Source organism: Strongylocentrotus purpuratus, unplaced genomic scaffold (assembly GCF_000002235.5).
Source record: "Strongylocentrotus purpuratus isolate Spur 01 unplaced genomic scaffold, Spur_5.0 spur5_scaffold_20, whole genome shotgun sequence".
Classification (NCBI taxonomy): domain Eukaryota; kingdom Metazoa; phylum Echinodermata; class Echinoidea; order Camarodonta; family Strongylocentrotidae; genus Strongylocentrotus; species Strongylocentrotus purpuratus.
Genome location: NW_022145606.1, coordinates 24,873,635 through 24,892,673, shown reverse-complemented (window position 1 = coordinate 24,892,673; position 19,039 = coordinate 24,873,635). Strand labels below are relative to the sequence as shown.

General features: G+C 38.6%; 1 protein-coding gene across 1 annotated transcript; it reads right to left on the bottom strand.

Moving 5' to 3' along the window:
- Positions 1-250: 250 nt before the first annotated feature.
- Positions 251-17,028, bottom strand: LOC582251 (arylsulfatase J). Its single transcript, XM_030993077.1, has 7 exons — positions 16,406-17,028; positions 9,864-10,050; positions 8,443-8,645; positions 7,286-7,493; positions 4,529-4,781; positions 3,142-3,287; positions 251-2,307 (listed from the first exon to the last, which is right to left on the bottom strand). The coding sequence occupies exons 1-7, from the start codon at positions 16,679-16,681 to the stop codon at positions 2,036-2,038; spliced, it is 1,545 nt and encodes a 514-aa protein (XP_030848937.1). The 5' UTR covers positions 16,682-17,028; the 3' UTR covers positions 251-2,035.
- Between the last annotated feature and the right edge of the window lie 2,011 nt (positions 17,029-19,039).

Sequence of the window (19,039 nt, the reverse complement as noted above, 5' to 3'; positions counted from 1 at the left end):
TGAGCGTTATCATTCTTATTATGCAAGTGTGGAAGAACATCATATATTACATGTTCCCTGAAAAGCATGGCTCTTCAAATGCCTTCATATTCTAAATATGTCCTGTACATCGTAAAAGTCGAGGGGTAGGTTTTTTACGCCACGTGTTCGTGTAGTCCCATATACATCTTGCTGTGTACAGTGTTTGTAACTTTTCCAAGACTTGGCCAATTTCTTATCATTTTGATGATTCCAGAACCTTGCAATACACACAAATTCTTATATGCTAGATGATCAACCTTTTCTGGTCGATTCCACACCGTTTCTTTCACAATGCAATCGCATGACCAGAACTCAACTTCATCTTTAATGCCTTGATAATCCCCAAGCGAGATTGGGATAAGAAAATATATACGATTAATTAGGCCAAATTAAGTAACATTACAATGAAAAGAACAACTGAAACACGAGCAATAAGAAGCAACAACATCCCTTAAATCTAATTATTTTGGGCACGTCCAAGTTGTCATATAGATACATTATTTTGAGATTAAGAGAACAGCTCCAAATTGGAAATGCACGTTTTAAAAAGGTAAGAATCACAGGAAAGAGGTGCTGAATTGCTAATAATACGAATTTCACCCTTTTAACATTCTAAAACTCGATCTATGAGGCAACGGGCACTGTGATCCCATAGATAGAACAAAACATTATTGTATGAAAAAAAATCGTTGTACAATACAAAGTTAAAAGTACTTGATTCGGTACTGTACATTTCAGACGATTTATTGCACCAATTGTTGTAGACATCTCATAACCAACAATATATTTGTGTGCTCTCCAGGTAAAGTTTTCATGAAGGAAGGCATCAGCAATTTTTGTTTTGCCTGGCTGAATGTCATGGTTTTTCATGTATGTTTTCATCCCATTTTCATTTATCCTGTTGTTCGTTATTGAAATCTACAAAACACGTTTCTCCTTTGATGTTTTTTTGTAGACGATTTAAAAATAGACTTTAATTCAACATTTAATGTATAGTTAATTTAAGTGATATCTTTTACGAAGATGGAAAAGATTTTACAATCTGTAAATATAACAGAAATAAGTATGTGGCTTACATATTGCAGATCATTAATAAAAAGAAGTAACTACAGCGGTTACACTACTGATCCTTGGGAAACTCCTATATTTATATCACATATATTTCATTTATAATTGTATACAAATACAAAATGTTTGCTGTCACTGAAATAATTTTCAAACCGTTTTAGTGTTGTTCCATGGATATCGTGACTATATATCTCGTAGATAGATTTGTTGTGATTAATATAATTGAATGCTCCATAAATATCCACACAAAAAACAATATCTAGTCTTATAAACATTAGATATCTTAATATTAGATTCAAGAGGAGCCACATTTGGCGAATTACCGTGTCTAAAACAAAACTGAAGAAACTATAGGTTTTTTTCGCTACGTCATGTCCCTGGTAAGACATTTATATAATAAACACCATTTTTTCCCCCAAATAATTCTGCAATTATAGTTAAAACTGTTTTCTAGTTTTTAAGGCAAGACCTGCATTTATCTCATTTTTCGGTGAATCGGAACATCAGATTTCTTGATTTTTTTTCAGGATACACACGTTCCTCCAAAGACAGGAGTATTGTAAATTCCATATCAATATGAGTGTACAATCATTGCATTATACTGTCGTTGTATGGTAAATATAAGCCATAGAGAAAAAAGAAGTGTAGTAAATTAAAATAGTTATGTCAAAAGAAAGAAAGAACATGTTTCTCATGATATAAATTCTCTTGTGGAACATAAATGAACTAATTTTTTTTTAACAGGGAACAAGCTAGCATGTCCACCTTGCCCACTGAATCCGGCATTGTAATTTAGTGCAGCTTTCGAACCATTTTCAAGAAGTCGGGCTAGAATGTAATATAAATATATATGTCGGGGAGGGGGGGGGGGGGCGTCCTAGTAGCACCACTGCTATAGTGCTATTATTATTATTTGAATCAGTTTCACCTTAAACCTGTTATGGATTTACTTCCATGGCCCCCATGAACCGCCGTGCAAGGCTGGATCCGCTTCCAAATCCGGATCTGGATACCTCACGGGAACCGAACCTTTGTAATACTCCTCTAATTTCTGTACAAGCTCATTGACCACGTCCGGATACTTTTCTGCGAGATCGGTTTGCTCCAAAGGATCGGCGGTTATGTTGAAGAGCCAGACCTTTTGATTCGGTTTCTCTGTCGGATATATCGTGTCGAGCCCGGATTCGGGTGGCGGCATCCACTCATTGTTAACCGTTACTATAGTCACAAAGAGAGGTTTGGATAGAGAAAGAATGTTTTAATGTCGACAACGACGATAACAACTATAAAAACAAGGATATAAGATAATAATGGAAGGTGGTATTCTCATAGGTTAAGCCGGGACTAAATCCAGACTAAACAAGAATTGTAGTTCACACTTCTATGGAATGCTAGGTTTCATCTTCCTCCTTCATTATTCATGACAAAGATAATCTGCTAAAGACTTTGTTGAAATTCAGTCCATACTCTTATTATTTTTTTCTTCCCATTCCATTGCAAAATTAATTTTTTGGAGACTTTTCATTGAAGGATTAAAATAATCTGTACAGGGTAAATGAATTGGCAACTGGCACTCCATAAAAGTGTGGACTAACTTAGGACGCGCTACCGGAATACCACCCGATGATTCTCAAAAGGTACAGATACAAATAATAATACAAAATTAATGATGATGATGATGATGTTTCCAAAACTAGTAGTAGTAGCAGTAGTAGAAGTAGTAGTAGTTGTAGTAGTAGTAGCAGTAGTAGCAGTATTAGTATTAGTAGTATTAGTAGTAGTATTAATAGTAGTAGTAGAAATAGTAGCGCAATATTGTAATAGTAAATGTAAAGCAGTATAAGTAGTTGTTGTAGTAGTAATAGTGGTTCCATAGTAGAAGTAGTGGTATTGGAAGTAGTAGTAGTAGGAGGAGTAGTAGTAGTAGTAGAAGTAGTATTATCATTATTAGTACTGCTCCTAGTAGTAGTCGTAGGCGCAGTCTGACGAGAGCACAAGTTTACCTTTGATATTATGAAAATGAGCGAATAACTTAAGGTAATTTTGACTCACCATCATAGTCTGCGCCCGTCTTTATTTTCCAGTCTCCAACGCGTAGCGCAGCTCTTATTGATGTATCGAATTTCTCGTTCACAGGTCGCTTTTTTTTCGGATCGATATTGTGCAAGAGTTCCGTTCGAGGGGACGAAGCTGTACCACTGAAAAATTACAAATGCAAAAGTAACAGATTTCATTCACATATAAGAATTCCCTTTATACAGTAGGCTTGCGGGTGCACCATGTGAAAGAGAGTGAGGATTGAGGAGTCCTGAAAAAGGAGTCGGACTCACGGTAATCTTTCTTGAGGGTTTTGTAGTCCTGAAAAGGACTGTTGGTATAGTCTTGAAAAAGACTGTTGGTTATCTTTCTTAGCTTATAGTTCTAAGGAGAGCTATAGCGCTTGGAGAGGATGAGTGTCGGGAGTGGCTCGACGTTTCGAACAGGTTGACTATCCGTCGTCAGGAGTGGAGAATAGCTGGCGCGCGTGAGCTTTAGTCACCGGGTTGCGGACGTCGAGAAAAAATACATGACCGTGTGGGCTTGAGTCATCGGGGAGTGGACAATCCTCAATCCTCCCTCTCTCTCACATGGTGCATCCGCAAGCCTACTGCATATCTACATCACCATACAAGCCGACACTTACAAGCAGCATCTAAAAATTCCCTTGTTTTAAACCCTTTGCTTTTTTTATTTTTACACAATTTATACATTTTGTACAAACAACATGTATAATGCAGACATTTTCTCGTAGGGAAACAAACAAACAAACTAAGCTGTTCAAAGGACACTGGTACAAAAAGGAGGCAATCGCGTTGTTCAAAGATTCGTAATTCCGAAAAAATGAAATTGGGTTTATCATTCCTAACATAGAATAAGAGTTTGTTGTTCCGAAAATTAAACCAGGGATATTCGCAATTTTCAGAATTATGAACCCGATTTAATTTGTCGGAATTACGAACGTTACCTCCTTTTGAGAATACTAATATGGTGAATCTTAACAACAAGGTCAACGGCCAAAGGTCAAGGTGATTGGTACCCTTTTGTTAAAGATACCGTGAGCTGGCCGTTTGTTCAACTTTTCAACACAAATTCTTACCTAAGTACTTTGTTTGCAGAGATATAGTATTTCATTAAAACAATTTAACATCAACAAAATATCATTGTTAGAAGAACAATATTTGTTAAATTTAGTCACAAAGAAACTTTTGTCATTAAAGAAAATAATTGAACAACATACATCAGATTAATTTTTTAAGTTGGAGCTTTTATCGAAAGAGTACATGATAACAGATTCATATAGACCATCCGAAATCCAGTAACTGCTATGAGCTAAAGTAAAATGATTCGCTAGATTCACAAAAAAGTAGAGGGAAAAAAGAGTGCCTAACGGCTGGGGTACCTGATAGCGCTCCAGACATTGTAGCCGTCTAAGGGTTTAGTTCCATTCAACGCTCTACCTGCAATACCTGCTACAATAGTCGGTAGCCAGTCGCTCACATGAATCAATTCATGATTGACCGTTCCTTTGACTGCATCGGGTAGAAGAGGGCTGTGTACGAACCCCACTCCATGAATGCCTCCTTCCCAAAGGGATCCTTTGCTTCCCCGGAGTGGCCAATTGTTGCCACCCCTATCAATATGTCCACCGTTATCTGATCAAGAAGATAAAAGGAAAACTAAATGAAATAGGTGATATGTATAACTAGGTACGTAATAATAATAATAATCTGTTAAAGTCCACTCCAAATTTTATTAAGTTAAACCGAAATGGAAATTCTTTTTCTCCGATTGATCGTGAGCCCGGCAGCCACTGAGCAGCGCCAGATCGACGTTGCTCTATCCCTTATTGTTGAGCGCCAAACAAGGTAGCAGCAACTCCCGTCTTTTAACGTCTTTTGGTATGACGCGGCCGGGTTCGAACCCACGACCTCCCGGTTATGAGGCGGACGCTCTACTGACTGAGCCAACACACCTAATTAGTGATCAAATGTGCATTCACACACTGAAAAACAATAATAGTCATTTCTACATTATCCGTACTATCCTGCTGAAATTCTCTCTGCCGCAGAGGGTAGTACCAGCCATGGGTATATTTGGCAAAGGCACTTCCGGTTCCTTTGCAAATACAATGCCATGGCTCGAGAACTTGTAAGCCCGTTATAAATAACAAAATGTAACTAACAAGTTATGATGGTGCCTACATAGGGTGACACGACATTTGCTCCGGCGACAATTGCTCCGGGCTTTATTTCGTCTAAGATGTAGGGTTAGGGTTAGGGTTTCAATAGGGTTTTATGTTAGGTTTAGGGTTAGGTTTAGGGTAGGGTATAGTGTTGAATCCAGGGTTGAAGTTAGCCATTCGATTAGTGTATGAAATTTACAGCGGAGCAATTGTCGCCGGAGCAAATGTCATGGAATCCTACATAGATCTCATCAAACCATCGGGGGAGTTTATGAAACCTGAACGATCAATTAGTAAAATATGGAATTAGTTGACACTGCTATGGAAGCCGAAAGAACATTGTCTTAGCGTCTTCCCGAGTATAGAAGGGCGCTTTAGCAACGCGGCGGAAGACAAAGACGACGGGAGAAATCAATCAACTGAGATCGTCCTGTGCTATGCTCCCGCCCTCTTTTGTAACCTGTATATAGAGTGCCTTTTCAAACACGACGGAAGGCAAAGACAAGGGTAACCGAGCAAAAAAATCAATCTGCACATGTGCGAACCAGAATTGTCTCCGTCTTGTTGATTTTCACGACCGTTCTCCGACATAATAGCGTTCGTTCCCTAAACTCGACGGAAGAGTTGTTTTGCCGTACAATAGACCATTTTCGTAATGTAACCACATTTAATGCATAAGTCTTTATGAAGTGCCTCAATATAAATTATTTCATTCACCTGATAAAAATAATAGTATTTCAATAGATAGTATCCGAACTGCAAACATTATTGATCTCGCTTGAGTGAACTCTCCCGTCCTCTTTGCCTTCCGTTGCGTTGCCAAAGCGCCCTTCGCCATTTACTGTCGAACATGATATTTGCGGTAGGGTCAATTATTGTTCAGCGATTTGTTTACTTGTACCTTTGATATTTGACGTTTAAGTGTTGACATTATTTGTAATATGTATAAATTAAGTTCTGTCAATCTACGGGAATGGAATTTGAAAATGCCTAAACCAATCACTTGATTATTCAAACATATTTGTGGCTTACACCCACTAAATGAGATCGATTGATCGATCTGTAATTGAAAAAGAAGTCAGACAAATCTTGAAACCGGCGGGACTTGAACCTGCATCTACTGCTTGCCGGGCAGCGACTCTACCACCAGGCCATCACTGGTCCATGGCACAGTCACGATGAACTAGAAACAAATACCCCATCACGTGATGTTCTAAAAATTAATTTTCCTTTGTTGTTACATTGCTCTAATAACGTGTACTGTTTCTTACAGCAATATATAGCTATGAACCTACTTGCAAAACTACTGGAAAAACTAAACAAATTACAATTTTTGTATGAGAAACAATGATTTTGAACTTCTAAATTTGTTGCCAATTTAAGAGTGTTAAAGCATATTTTCCTTTTGTTCTTCTTCTTAAAATGGAATTATGGTCACGCAGCATAGATAGACGAGGTGTACATCTTTAAATGAAAACATGCCCTTTTTACTCACCAGGGATGTGTTTCACAAAGATCCTTAGTCAAAATTAACTCTAAGTTGGACTTAAACATTATGGAGAGCCATTTGTAGCCTTGAAATAAATTATATTCAGAAGCAAAACATTAATTATTTTATACTTTTTATAATTTCCACATCAAGAACATGAAATCTCCTTGGTAATATAAAATATGAATGATTTGAATCAACATTTTTTTATGCCTTTTAAAATAACTTTTAAAAAATATTTTCATAGATGCTAACGGCTGTCCATAATTGTTAAGTCCAACTTAGAGATAATTTCAAGGTGAAATCTTTGTGAAACCCCCCCCCCCGGTAGTTATTTATGCCTTCATGTTTGTTTGTTTTTTTGTTTTTTTTTGGGGGGGGGGGGGCTCTGAAGAAAAAAAACGATATAGAGCCAAATCACAAAATAACGAAATAAGTATCTGGATAGGGTCAAAAAGTAAATGTAAATACGTGCATTTCCTTACCTGTTGAGAATATGATGATGGTATTATCGTAAAGACCAGCTTCTTTTAGAGCTCTTGTGACGTTTCCTATACCTTCATCCATGCAAGATACCATACCGGCATAGGTACGTCTTGTTTTGTCGGCTATGTTCTTGTATGGGTCCATGTAGCTGTCAGGTACTTGTAAAGGTGCGTGTACAGCTTGATATGCCAGGTACATGAAGAGTGGCTTTAAGGTACAAATACAAAAGAAGCAAAAATGAAAATAATGCTCAAATAATCCATACAAATATTTTTCTTGAAAGGTGCCTGAGTTCTGAGATGGGGAGACTTTTCAATCCACCTACAGTAATTACTGTACATGAACAATGGCTTTTAAGGTACAAATACAAAACGAACAAAAAATGAAAGAGAACGAATACAATTAATGCTAAAAAAAATCCGTAGAAACATTTTTTTCCTGCAGACTAGCTTAGCTCGAAGACGTAACGATTTTCTTATCCTACTAAAGTAAGTCAGATACAGGAAGAGTGCCTTTAAGAGTTACTTTTAAATACGGTGTGCCAAACACGTACCTTTCAAAAAGTTTGTGTTAGAAAGCATGTATAAAACCAAATTTAAAAAAAATCAATCTTAATCTATGGGCTAGGAGAATGAAGAAAATTAAGAAAAACTGTCCATTTTATTACCAGTAAAATGAAAATACTGATGCAGACGAGTTAGCTTAAATTTTGAAGAAAAAAATGACAAAAGATAGTATTTAGAAAACGAGTTCTTGAAATAATGTCCTGGTCGAGATTCAGTCTGTTCTTTGTTTTTATTCTTCAATCACACGCCTCGACCCCACACACAGCGCGGTCTTTCAAATGACCGAGCGATCACCCGAATCATTCCGTCCATATGTACTGAATGGGAGGAAAGGCTAGGTCTACTTTCAACGTTGAGGGTGTGTTATGGCGCTCGGCACGGAAACGGTGCAGAGGCTGGACTATTAGGGACTTTTAGATTTACACGACGAGAGCGTGGACCGCCACGTGTGACATCCTTTTAAGGTAATGTGACGTCCTTTTAAGGCACTGCCGGGCACGAATAAGTGCCTTAACACAATGTCACACGTGGCAGTCCACGCTCTCGTCGTGTAAATCTAAAAGTCCCTAATTATGTCCACGTAAACGTACCTTTGTCTTGTCATGCCTCTCTATGGCATCAATTGTTTTATTCGTGAAGAGATGGGTAGAATACTGTCCTTTGTATTGATAGACAGTTGTCTTATTTGCGTGTAGGTCGTACCCTGATAGGGTCTTGGTACTGCCATCGTCGGCATTGAAGGCCTCGCAAGAAAGTATGTGCGTGTAATGGTCTTGAGCTCCTACCAGGAACCCTGATCAAAAAGAAAGAAGAAAAAAAGGTCGGTGGTGGTTATTTAACTGACTGTTTAGAACGTATAAATGCTTGTAAGTAAGCAATCAGACGGCCGACAGGTTTAGGTCCTCTCCAAGGGGACCTGGTAATGAGGATTAATGCCTTACCAAAGGGCACTAGCGCATCACCTTGGTTTCGAACCCGGGTCACCGGATTACGAGACCACTGCTCTACCGACTGAGCTATCGCGCCTCAGTGATAAGACAGTAAAACCTGGGGGGGGGGGGGGGATTTCACAAAACTTGTCATCAGTGACAAATGACAGTTTTTGTTATAAGCTACTGAAATTCTTGCTTCTGATTGGTTACCAACAGATTTGTCACTGATTTGTGTCATTTGTCATTGGAAAAATGCTTTGTGAAATGGGTCCCTGTAGGTGGTCTTTCTAGACAGGTGGTCTTTCTATACAGGTTGCTGCTAAAGCACGTTTATCTCTAGCTGTTAGTGTTACTTATTATTATACCATTGCAATAATTAGTAGTGTTATTATTATAATTTAATTTTAGTATTACTATAGTATTGTTTTTTGTATTATTATTGTAAGTATTGTTAACATAATTATTATCATTTTAATCATTAATGTTCTTATATTGCTATTATTATTATTAACCATGTTATTTTTATCACAATAATAATCAACACTATAATAGTAGTAGTAATAATAATAATACTAATAACAATCATAGCTATTATTTTTAAGATTATTACTATCCTCATTATTGGTTTTATTATTATAAATATTATAGCCTATCAGTAATATTATTAGTGTAATTTGTTTTGGGGTTAAATTATCAATATGCCTAGTATTATCATAATCAATACATGTGCATTTCTGTTGTTATCATCATTTTAGTAGTATCCACTATGAACATGACGGACCAAGAAAGAGGACAAAACATACAGTTCCTCATTCTACCCTCAGCAATTGCTGTGATGGACAAAGGAACATCCCTTCATTGCTATTATGTAAAAATGTGTAGAACAGGTGTCACATGCATATTCACCTGTATTACTTATTTTACATAATAGCAGAGAAGGGATGTTCCTTTGTCTACCACAGCAATTGTGGAGGGTAGAATGAGGAACTGTATATTTTGTCCTCTTTCTTTGTCCATCATATTCATAGTGAGTAGTAGTAGTATATTTATTCTGATTACTCATTAAAATAAGCCCTTACCAAAGAAAGAATCGAAGCCCCTTTCAGTGGGCGTGCAAGCATCCAAGTAGAAGCCGATATGCCATTTACCGACCATATTGGTGGCATATCCGTTTTCCTTGAGTTTCTGTGGGAGTGTGACTTCATCCAAGGGCAGACAGTTCGGCTGGGCATGTCTGATCACGCCGTGTTGGAGACCCGTGTGGATCTAGTAAAGAATACATAAGATGTGGAGACATTATGGAGAAACTACAGTGTGAGTCCACAAAAATGTGAAATCTATGAACAGTAAATTAGTATATATCTTATAAAATAGTTTTATATCCCAAATCATTCAGTATCATTTTTGCAATGCCAATAAAATATGGCAATGGAAATTATTTGGATCACCGTCACAGCTATTTCCTCATGCTTTTCACAAATTATTCAGAAAAACCATCAAATGATAAGAATCTGCAGACTTTCAGCTACATCACAGTATATTTCTCTTTTTAAAAGATGTCAGATTTGAGGATTTATTTTCCGAGAAACCATTCAACAGGCCATAACATTCCACAGGGACTGAATTTCAAAGTAAAACAAAGTTTGGTGATCCCAGTACAGTTCAAGCGCGTAGCCAGGATTTCATTTTAGGGGGGGGGCGGTAGTGAGCACGCGAAGCGTGCGAATCACTTTAAGGGCGCGCGAAGCACGCTCCCTAGGGGGGTGGGTGCAGGGAGGGGGGAGTTTCCCCCCCCCCTCCCGCGCGAAGCGCGGAAGCTTTGAAAGAAGACGATTCGTTGTACCTTTCTCGACTCGTAATCCTTGTCTGAATTCAGTCCCTCCCCCCTCTTGCGCGAAGCTTTGACGTTTCATTATATTACTAGAGAAAGGAGACGATTCGTTGTACCTTTCCCGACTCTTAATCCTTATCTGTATTCAGTCCCCCTCCCGCGCGAAGCGCGGAAGCTTTGAAAGAAGACGATTCGCTCTACCTTTCTCGACTCATAATCCTCGTCTGAATTCAGTCCCTCCCCCCTCTCGCGCGAAGCTTTGACGTTTCATTAAATTATTAGAGAAAGAAAGCGATTCGTTGTACCTTTCCCGACTCTTAATCCTTAATTTGAACTCAGACTCCCCCTTCCCGCGCGAAGCGCGGAAGATTTGACGATTCGTTGTACGTTCTCGACTTTTTTTCCCTCTTTCTTCCTACGTCCTCTTTCTTTTTTTTTCTTCTCTTTCTCCCTTTTTTTTTGGGGGGGGGGGGGGCCCGGCGTTTTTTTTTTTTGGGGGGGGGGGGCGACCGCCCCCACCGCCCCCCCCCCCCCCCCCCCTGGCTACGCGCCTGGTACAGTTGTGACTACCTTGAGTGTAAACAACAAATTGATTTAATGAGTGAAACACATGAGGATATTGCATTTTTTTTGTAGGAGAGTTTTATACATGGAGGTGCATTTTCACCAAGCAGAATAACAGTGCAAGTCAATGGGCGATCAGCGGGCCATGTCACACATGGCTGAAAAGACAATATTCTCATTGAATAATTTAACATATTTCCCACATGCCTATAACAATGAAACTACACAGAATTGTAATTAAAGATTGAAATATATGTGAAATAAAAATTTAAAAATATTGTTTAGTTTTTTAAAAATAAATTTACAAAAAATGCTGTTTCTATACCATTTGACTGCTGTTGTGAGTGTGTATGTGTGTTCGCGGGACAGACTGTGTGCACAGGCAGTGTGATCACCCTATTAATAGGCAGAATTTCACACATGGCTGAAAAGACAATATTCTCATTGAATAATTTAACATATTTCCCACATGCCTATAACAATGAAACTACACAGAATTGTAATTAAAGCTTGAAATATATGTGAAATAAAAATTTAAAAATATTGTTTAGTTTTTTTAAAATAAATTTACAAAAAATGCTGTTTCTATACCATTTGACTGCTGTTGTGAGTGTGTATGTGTGTTCGCGGGACAGACTGTGTGCACAGGCAGTGTGATCACCCTATTAATAGGCAGAATTTGAATACATGAATGGTCAGTACACTCCTACCATTTCAACAGAAATCATGGTAAAAACGTCTTGTCATAATCGTCTTCAAGGGGCTGGATTGTTAACCGCTAGACTAGGCAGGCCGCGAACACCCCTAAATCGGAGGGGGTGTCCAAAAAAAGCGGCCCTTTTGACGAAAAAGGGTATTTTGTTAATGTATTTTAAGGGAACCTTTAACCACCATAGGTTTGGTGTCATATGAAAGAAAAATTAAATTATTTTTAACGATTTAAAATTTTTGGGAGTAATCAACACTGTAAATTAGGTAAACAACATGATTTATCTTTTTTGTTCTCGAAATATTGAATTTCATTTAAAAGAAATTATTGTCCATATATCAAAATCGGAGAGGTACATTTTTGGGTAACTTTTTAATAATTGTTATATGTACAAGGAAAATATCCTGTGTAAAGAAGACGTTTGTATATCGTTTCAATAAAAGGTTATAGCAACCCAAAGTTATTGATTTGATTTCCTGACAAAAACAACAGTTCTGCCCACATGTGTATTAAAGGAAACCGAACCCAAAGAAATGACTTTACTTATTCTGAGAGATCTATTATATCATTGCCCATTAGTCTACAAGATTGCCCACCAAAATGTATGAGAGAGGTATAAAGCAAGAATAATGTAGTTTTCCAGCACGACATGGGCAACGCCATTTTCTTGATAACGTGACCTACTATGCGAAGTCGTTTGTCAAGTAAATGTATTCAAATTTATGGATGCTTCCTTCCCAGACGTGTGTGGTGATGAAGCATTTCATTCACCTGCTATTATTCTTTGTACTACAATTGCAAGAACACAAATTGCATAAATAAGTTGGTGCTCTTCTGGGCTGAAGGTTTCTCATTAATGAAATAGATTTGTCAACTACTAAAGTGTGGTATTTATAAATGAATTTAGTTACATTTGTTCCCCTGTTATTTATTTTTCACCAAAAATAATTTCTATCTTCTCAGTTATGATTCTTTCTCATTGAAAAGTAAAGGTTTCGTTAGTGATTTAACAATTATTTCCAACTAAAGCTTGGTGCATGATACATGTACAACTTCAACTGGTACGTCACATTTCCAAGAAAATGGCTGCGCCCATGTCATAATAAAAAGCATCACGTCATGCCAGGAATATCTTCAATGAGGCGCGTACGCAGGATTTTTTCAAGGGGGGGGGGGGGTTTAACATTTTATAAATCGGTCCGAAAATTTCGCAACGACTCAGCCAGCCGCTGAATAAGCGGGGGGGGGGGGGGGTAAGAGGACACATTTTTTTTTTTTTTTGGTCCCAAAAAAATCGCAACGACTCAGCCGACCGCTGAATAAGCGGGGGGGGGGGGGGGGGGGGGGGGGGGGGGGGGGGGGGTAAGAGGACACTTTTTTTTGGGGGGGGGGTCTCGAAATTGGAAATTTGACATTTTGCTCCGTAGGGGGGGGGTAAGGTCACCTTTTTTAGGTCGGCCATGGGAATATTTTTTTTTTTTTTTTTTTTTTTAATAATTAAAAAAAAAAAATAAAAAAAAAAAATCCAAAAGGGGGGTTTTAGGTTTTTTTTTAGGGGGTTTTATACACTAAAAATTTCCAAAAAGGGGGGGGGGGGGTTTAACCCCCCAAAACCCCCCCTCCCCCCCCTGCGTACGCGCCTGCCTTCAATTATATATTTATTGTACATTTTCGTAAGGAATATTGTTCATCAAAGGGCAGGAATTAATCTCATTTTTCAGAATACCTACACTTATTATTTGGTTTAGGGTTCCTTTAACTGTATGCATATACGTGTATTAGTGTTTTGTGGACCTGTGCGTGTTGACATCGAGTTTTAAAGATAACTTTTAAGTAAAACGTCTAATCACCATGAATTGCGCAATTTCCTGCAGTCTGCTGCCTCGAGGTCACCGGGGGCTAATTTTTTTCCCAACCAGTTTGCCAATGCTAATATTTCCGGTCATCTGATTGGCTGATATGTTACGTCATTAGCAATGACGTACCGTTAGGGTGAGTGATAGGGTTATAGAAATCATGCAGAATCACTTTTTATTAACCCATCGTTGGCTCAATCGGTGAGGTCGGCGTAATACAATCTTAGAGTTGTGGGTTCAAGTCTCAGTTTATTCAGTTTTTTTGCCTTTATAAATAGTGAGGCAAAGCAATACAAAATCAAAGTCTAATTGTTTGTGACCTCTTTCCAAGCTTCTAATGACGTAGAACAAAGCAGCCATTGAGAAGAACGGAAATATAAGAAATTGCAAACCTGTTTGGGAATAAAAATTCGAAGAAATGTAACAATGTATAGCAACAGTACCTATTTAGTAAAGGATTAATCCTTATTTTTTCTAGATGGATAACTCACTAATGTGGGCATCATCTCATTGAAAGTTTTTTTTTAGTATTAGGGCGTCTCTGCTATTGAGGGCTTATTGTGCTCTTTGAAAGGAGCTGCCTCGAGATCACTGGAGCAGAGAAAGGGCAACCCGCTGTTGTATACAATTGTCCCTAGGAGAGAGTATGAGTTTCCTTCGCTCTAGACGGTCATCTAACAGGTTCTGAATTGCTAAAACTCGAGAGGGTCCTAGGGCTCCGCCTGGAACCCCGGCAGGGGCTCTTTCAGGCTCCGAGTTCTGCCATGTTTTGCGGATCCATTAGAAGACAAACTAAGCCCACTAAATAATTCATATACATAAAAACATAATATATATATATATATGTTTATTTGACGTCATAGCAATTTATTCCAATAGAATATCCACGTAAGAGACATTTTAAAAGTTGTAAGAAAATTCCTTCAAATTCCAGCAAAATTGGGTGCACTGGTGGCTCTTCTTCTTCTTCAGTTGCAGTACAGGCCACCGTCAGGTGCATTGTCGTACTGTTTTGTTTAACTGTAACGATTCTCCTTTGATCAGATATAGACAGAAACAAGCCTCATTATCTTCAGTAAATGCAAGTGGCATTACTGTACAATTTAGCAGTAGAATGTATAAGTCTAAAACAAAACTGAGTAGTGCTCGATCTCAGCTTTCCAGCAATCATATTTTCCGTTGTTCTACGTTGAAGTATACGATCGACCTTTGAAAATTGTCATTCTCATTGAAATGGCATCCAAAGATATGCTAAATTCATTTTGAAAGTGAAGTTGTGTAGTGTCATCGGAAGACGTCCAAGTTTGGAAAGAAAGGCAAGTTAAGGCATTTTCATAATGTCGCTCCTTTCTGCTTAGGCGAATCCAAGGTGAATACTGAAATATATATTAAAACAATATAGGGGTAAAACACTGGTCTGCGAACTTTTCCTTTTTCAGAACCACAAGTAGGCCTGAGTGAATCCCGACCGGATAATATTCAGAAATGAAAATGGGAAATTGATTACCCACGCCCACCCCTTTGGAGCAATACGCGGATTTTTCATTAAACGTATAAGAGTTTTGGGTGTTCACAATTATTTTCCCCGAAAAAATGAACCTTTAAAAATACGAGTATCCCAGGCCACGTAACCCCACCCCCCCCTACTCCGGGGTCGGAATGACCGCATGCGTGTTACCAAAATGTCCGGTAAAGGGGTACTTTTCACGCACCAAAGTCCGGCTCGTACATACTGTTGTGTAGTATTGTCCCAAAACCCAGTTAATTATCAAGTACCCTCATATTTGAGATGCACTTAAAAGCCAAGTTTATATCTTTATAATCCTTTCCAATAGAAAGACCAAGTGCATTAATAATCCCCTTCCCAGGAAATACCACCTCTGTTATGTTTAAGCCCATACATAAAACTACGAAGTAGTCCATTGTCTTGGCGGCTCTCATTCATGTGTTTGTCCCTTTGACACAATGTAACCTACCCTGATATTACTTGTATCATTTGTGGATAAATATTACATCTTCTGGCTTTCTAGCGAGGGAGTTGATTTTGATCACCATTAGATCAAGACTCTCTTTCTAGCTGGCTCTCGATTTACATAATATGGAAGTCGACCGATTTGAGTCTCCAAAGCTTGGAGATAATAAATACTCTTGATATGACTCAGGAATTACAAGTCTATTCCTGCTTCTCCATATTTATGTACCTTTCCTACTGCCACTAACAAACACACCGATCTCAACACGACAATACACAAAATTGACTTTACACACCGGACTTAGGGGGTGTTTTCAAAAGGAGGGAACACGCATATGCGTACCCTAAATAACACTGTCACTGAGTGGGGGGGGGGGGGGGGGCACGTAACCAACCGGGTTGACAAAAAGGGTTGACTGCATTGCATAAACTTGGTTTCATTTCATGTTATGCCAATTATGATGCGTTTGTGATTATGTAAGTATGATTTGTCTCATGTTATTACACAATCTCCTCCCTCCACAAATAGCAGTAATCATGGAAGAATCTTGGATCGATGAAACAGACTTAGACCTACAACATCGTGTATTGAAGTAAAGTAAGTAAGTAAAGTAATATAAACCATGTATATCTAATAAATCCTCTGATGAGGCAAAGACAAAAAAAGATTAATTATTCCTGGTTCTTACCTGGTATCTTCCAGACATGAGCTGGCTCCTCGTTGGAGAGCAGATCGGTTGAACGTAGTAGTTCTCTAGCTTAACACCCTCGCCTGCGAGCCGGTCCAGGTTCGGCGTCAGTATCGCAGACCCTTGCGATCGACCATGGTAGCCGACGTCGTTGAATCCGTAATCGTCAGCGAGAATGAACACGACATTGGGTAATTGTTCCGCGTACGAGGATCCTGATGTGATCAACGTCAGGTATACAATCACGACAAACTCACCGAGGTGTCGAACAGCCATGTTTTGTTGTTGCAATGATTGAACTTATTACACTAGTATCGCATGTTTGGTTCTAGATAAAGGCGAATATCTATAAGCTGTCTTTACACTGCAACCAACAATCGATCCGTATTACATTTGTCAAAAGTTGACTTCATTCGTCAAAAGTACTTAAATCGCCAAAAAATCGAAATATCCACCTCTGGAGTGTTTTTGTGTATAACGCCGGCGGATTGTTTCCGGATAAATGTCCGCTCTCAAAAAATTAAACAAGAATGAAACGCCAATAATACCAAACAACAACATTGGTGAATATATTATACAGGTCTTTTGTCACCCGATTTCCTCTCCTCGCTTCCATGCGATCACGTGACATGCAGAGCAGCGACAAGTCACGCATGCGCACAACTCACCAAGAATCGATGTGAGCAAACACCCTATTATTGAAGAAAACACATATACAAATATATAGAAATGCTCTTTGAAAGGAGCCCACAATGGGGGCAGTGCGATTTAAAATTAAATTCAAGGGATGGATTAGAGTTTTTATCGCTCACAATGGCTATCTAAGGGCCCTAAGGCGGACCCCTGGACCCCATAAGTAAAGATAAAAGTGGTTCTCAAGACAACCCGCTGTTGTATAAAACTGAAAAGAGAAGGTTGAGTTATGGGAAGAGGTGACAAATAATTTGTGAGAGTTTTCATTGTTATTATGCAAGTGTGGAAGAACATCAGAAAAGAAGAAAAAAATGTTCCCTGAAAAGCATGGCTCTTGAATGCCTTTATATTCTAAATATGGCATGTAACAGCATACAAATCTGTCCCGATTTTTATGCCACATGTTCGTCTTGTCCCGTATGCATCTGTCTATGTACAGTGCTTGTAACTTTACCAAGACTGGGCCTAAATTCTTATCAATTTGATGATTCCAGAACCTTGCAGTACACACCAATATTTACATGTATATATGCTAGACGAGGTCTTCTGAACTTAGTCTGCAAGCACAAACCCTGGTCAGTCGTAAAAGTGAGTCTGCACTATAAGACTACCATAGGCCATGCAATGTAACTGCTATTGACACAACCATGTGTGTGTGTGTATTGGGTTTTTACAGACGTGTATCAATCAGATATGATTATTTACGTCTGGGACCGACCTTTAAACGTCACCATCCGAAAGACGTGACTCAGTTTCGAACCTGCGTCCTCGGCTGAATCAGTTTGTAACTTCCACTTTTTTAGCTGGATTACAGGCGCACGCCACAACGCCTAGTTGTGGTAGCACAGCTACCAGTAGGTAGCTGTGCTAGGCTTGTCTCAAGGCACAATGATTTGTTGATCAAGTGTCAAATTAGGGTCTGTGCTTGCAGACTATTCTGAACTGTCGGCGCGCGCGCCACTTGTCGCGCTTGCGGTCAGTCGGAGTGGCGCGCGACTGTTTAAAAAATATATATATATATATATATATTTATATACCTCACATACCTCACTTAAGAAATCCAGCCATCTGATTGGTCGAATTGCATTCATAAACTTCAACTGTTCCTGTAAAATTCCCGGTAACCATGCTTAAAACATTTCAATATTTTTAATAACCATGGTTATTAAAAAAATAGGTCAGTCTCCATGGTTACCCCATAGGTTTACATGTTAAAAAATGGTTTGAGCGATGGAGGATACCATACGTGTGCGAAAAATTGGTCGGCAATTTCAATACAATTGAATCTCGATCGATCTTACCGACAATTTTATCTTGCATTGTTGACATGAAGACGAAAATTAACTCTCAAAACAAAAAAACAACATCTGCCGATAGATCTTGATCTAAGTTCGTGCCAATATGCATTGCAAAAGTAAAAGAAGGGTCCGTTTCATGGAGCTTTTGCGAAGCATCCCTCACGCGGAGCCGTTTTCAATCCATTTTAATGTATATATTGGAGAAAACTGCCAAGCATGTTAACGGCGCGCGATAGCCGAGTGGTCTAAGCGTTCGTTTTCGATACACCTCTTGTTGTACGCAAGAGTTCGAATCCCGTCTTCGACAAAAATGTAAATTATTTTTTATTTTTTATTTTTTAGTCTATTTTTTTCGGCATATAAAAGTATTAATGACTGCTTTAATATTCGAGAAATAGTTGTTTTCATACGCTCTCGGGAAGGTTACAATTGGGCTATTCCCCTCGGCAAGCCTCGGGGAATTTCGACAAAAATGTAAATTTTTTATTTTTATTTTTTAGTCTATTTTTTTTCGGCATATAAAAGTATTAATGACTGCTTTAATATTCGAGAAATAGTTGTTTTCATACGCTCTCGGGAAGGTTACAATTGGGCTATTCCCCTCGGCAAGCCTCGGGGAATAGCACAAAAATGTAAATTATTT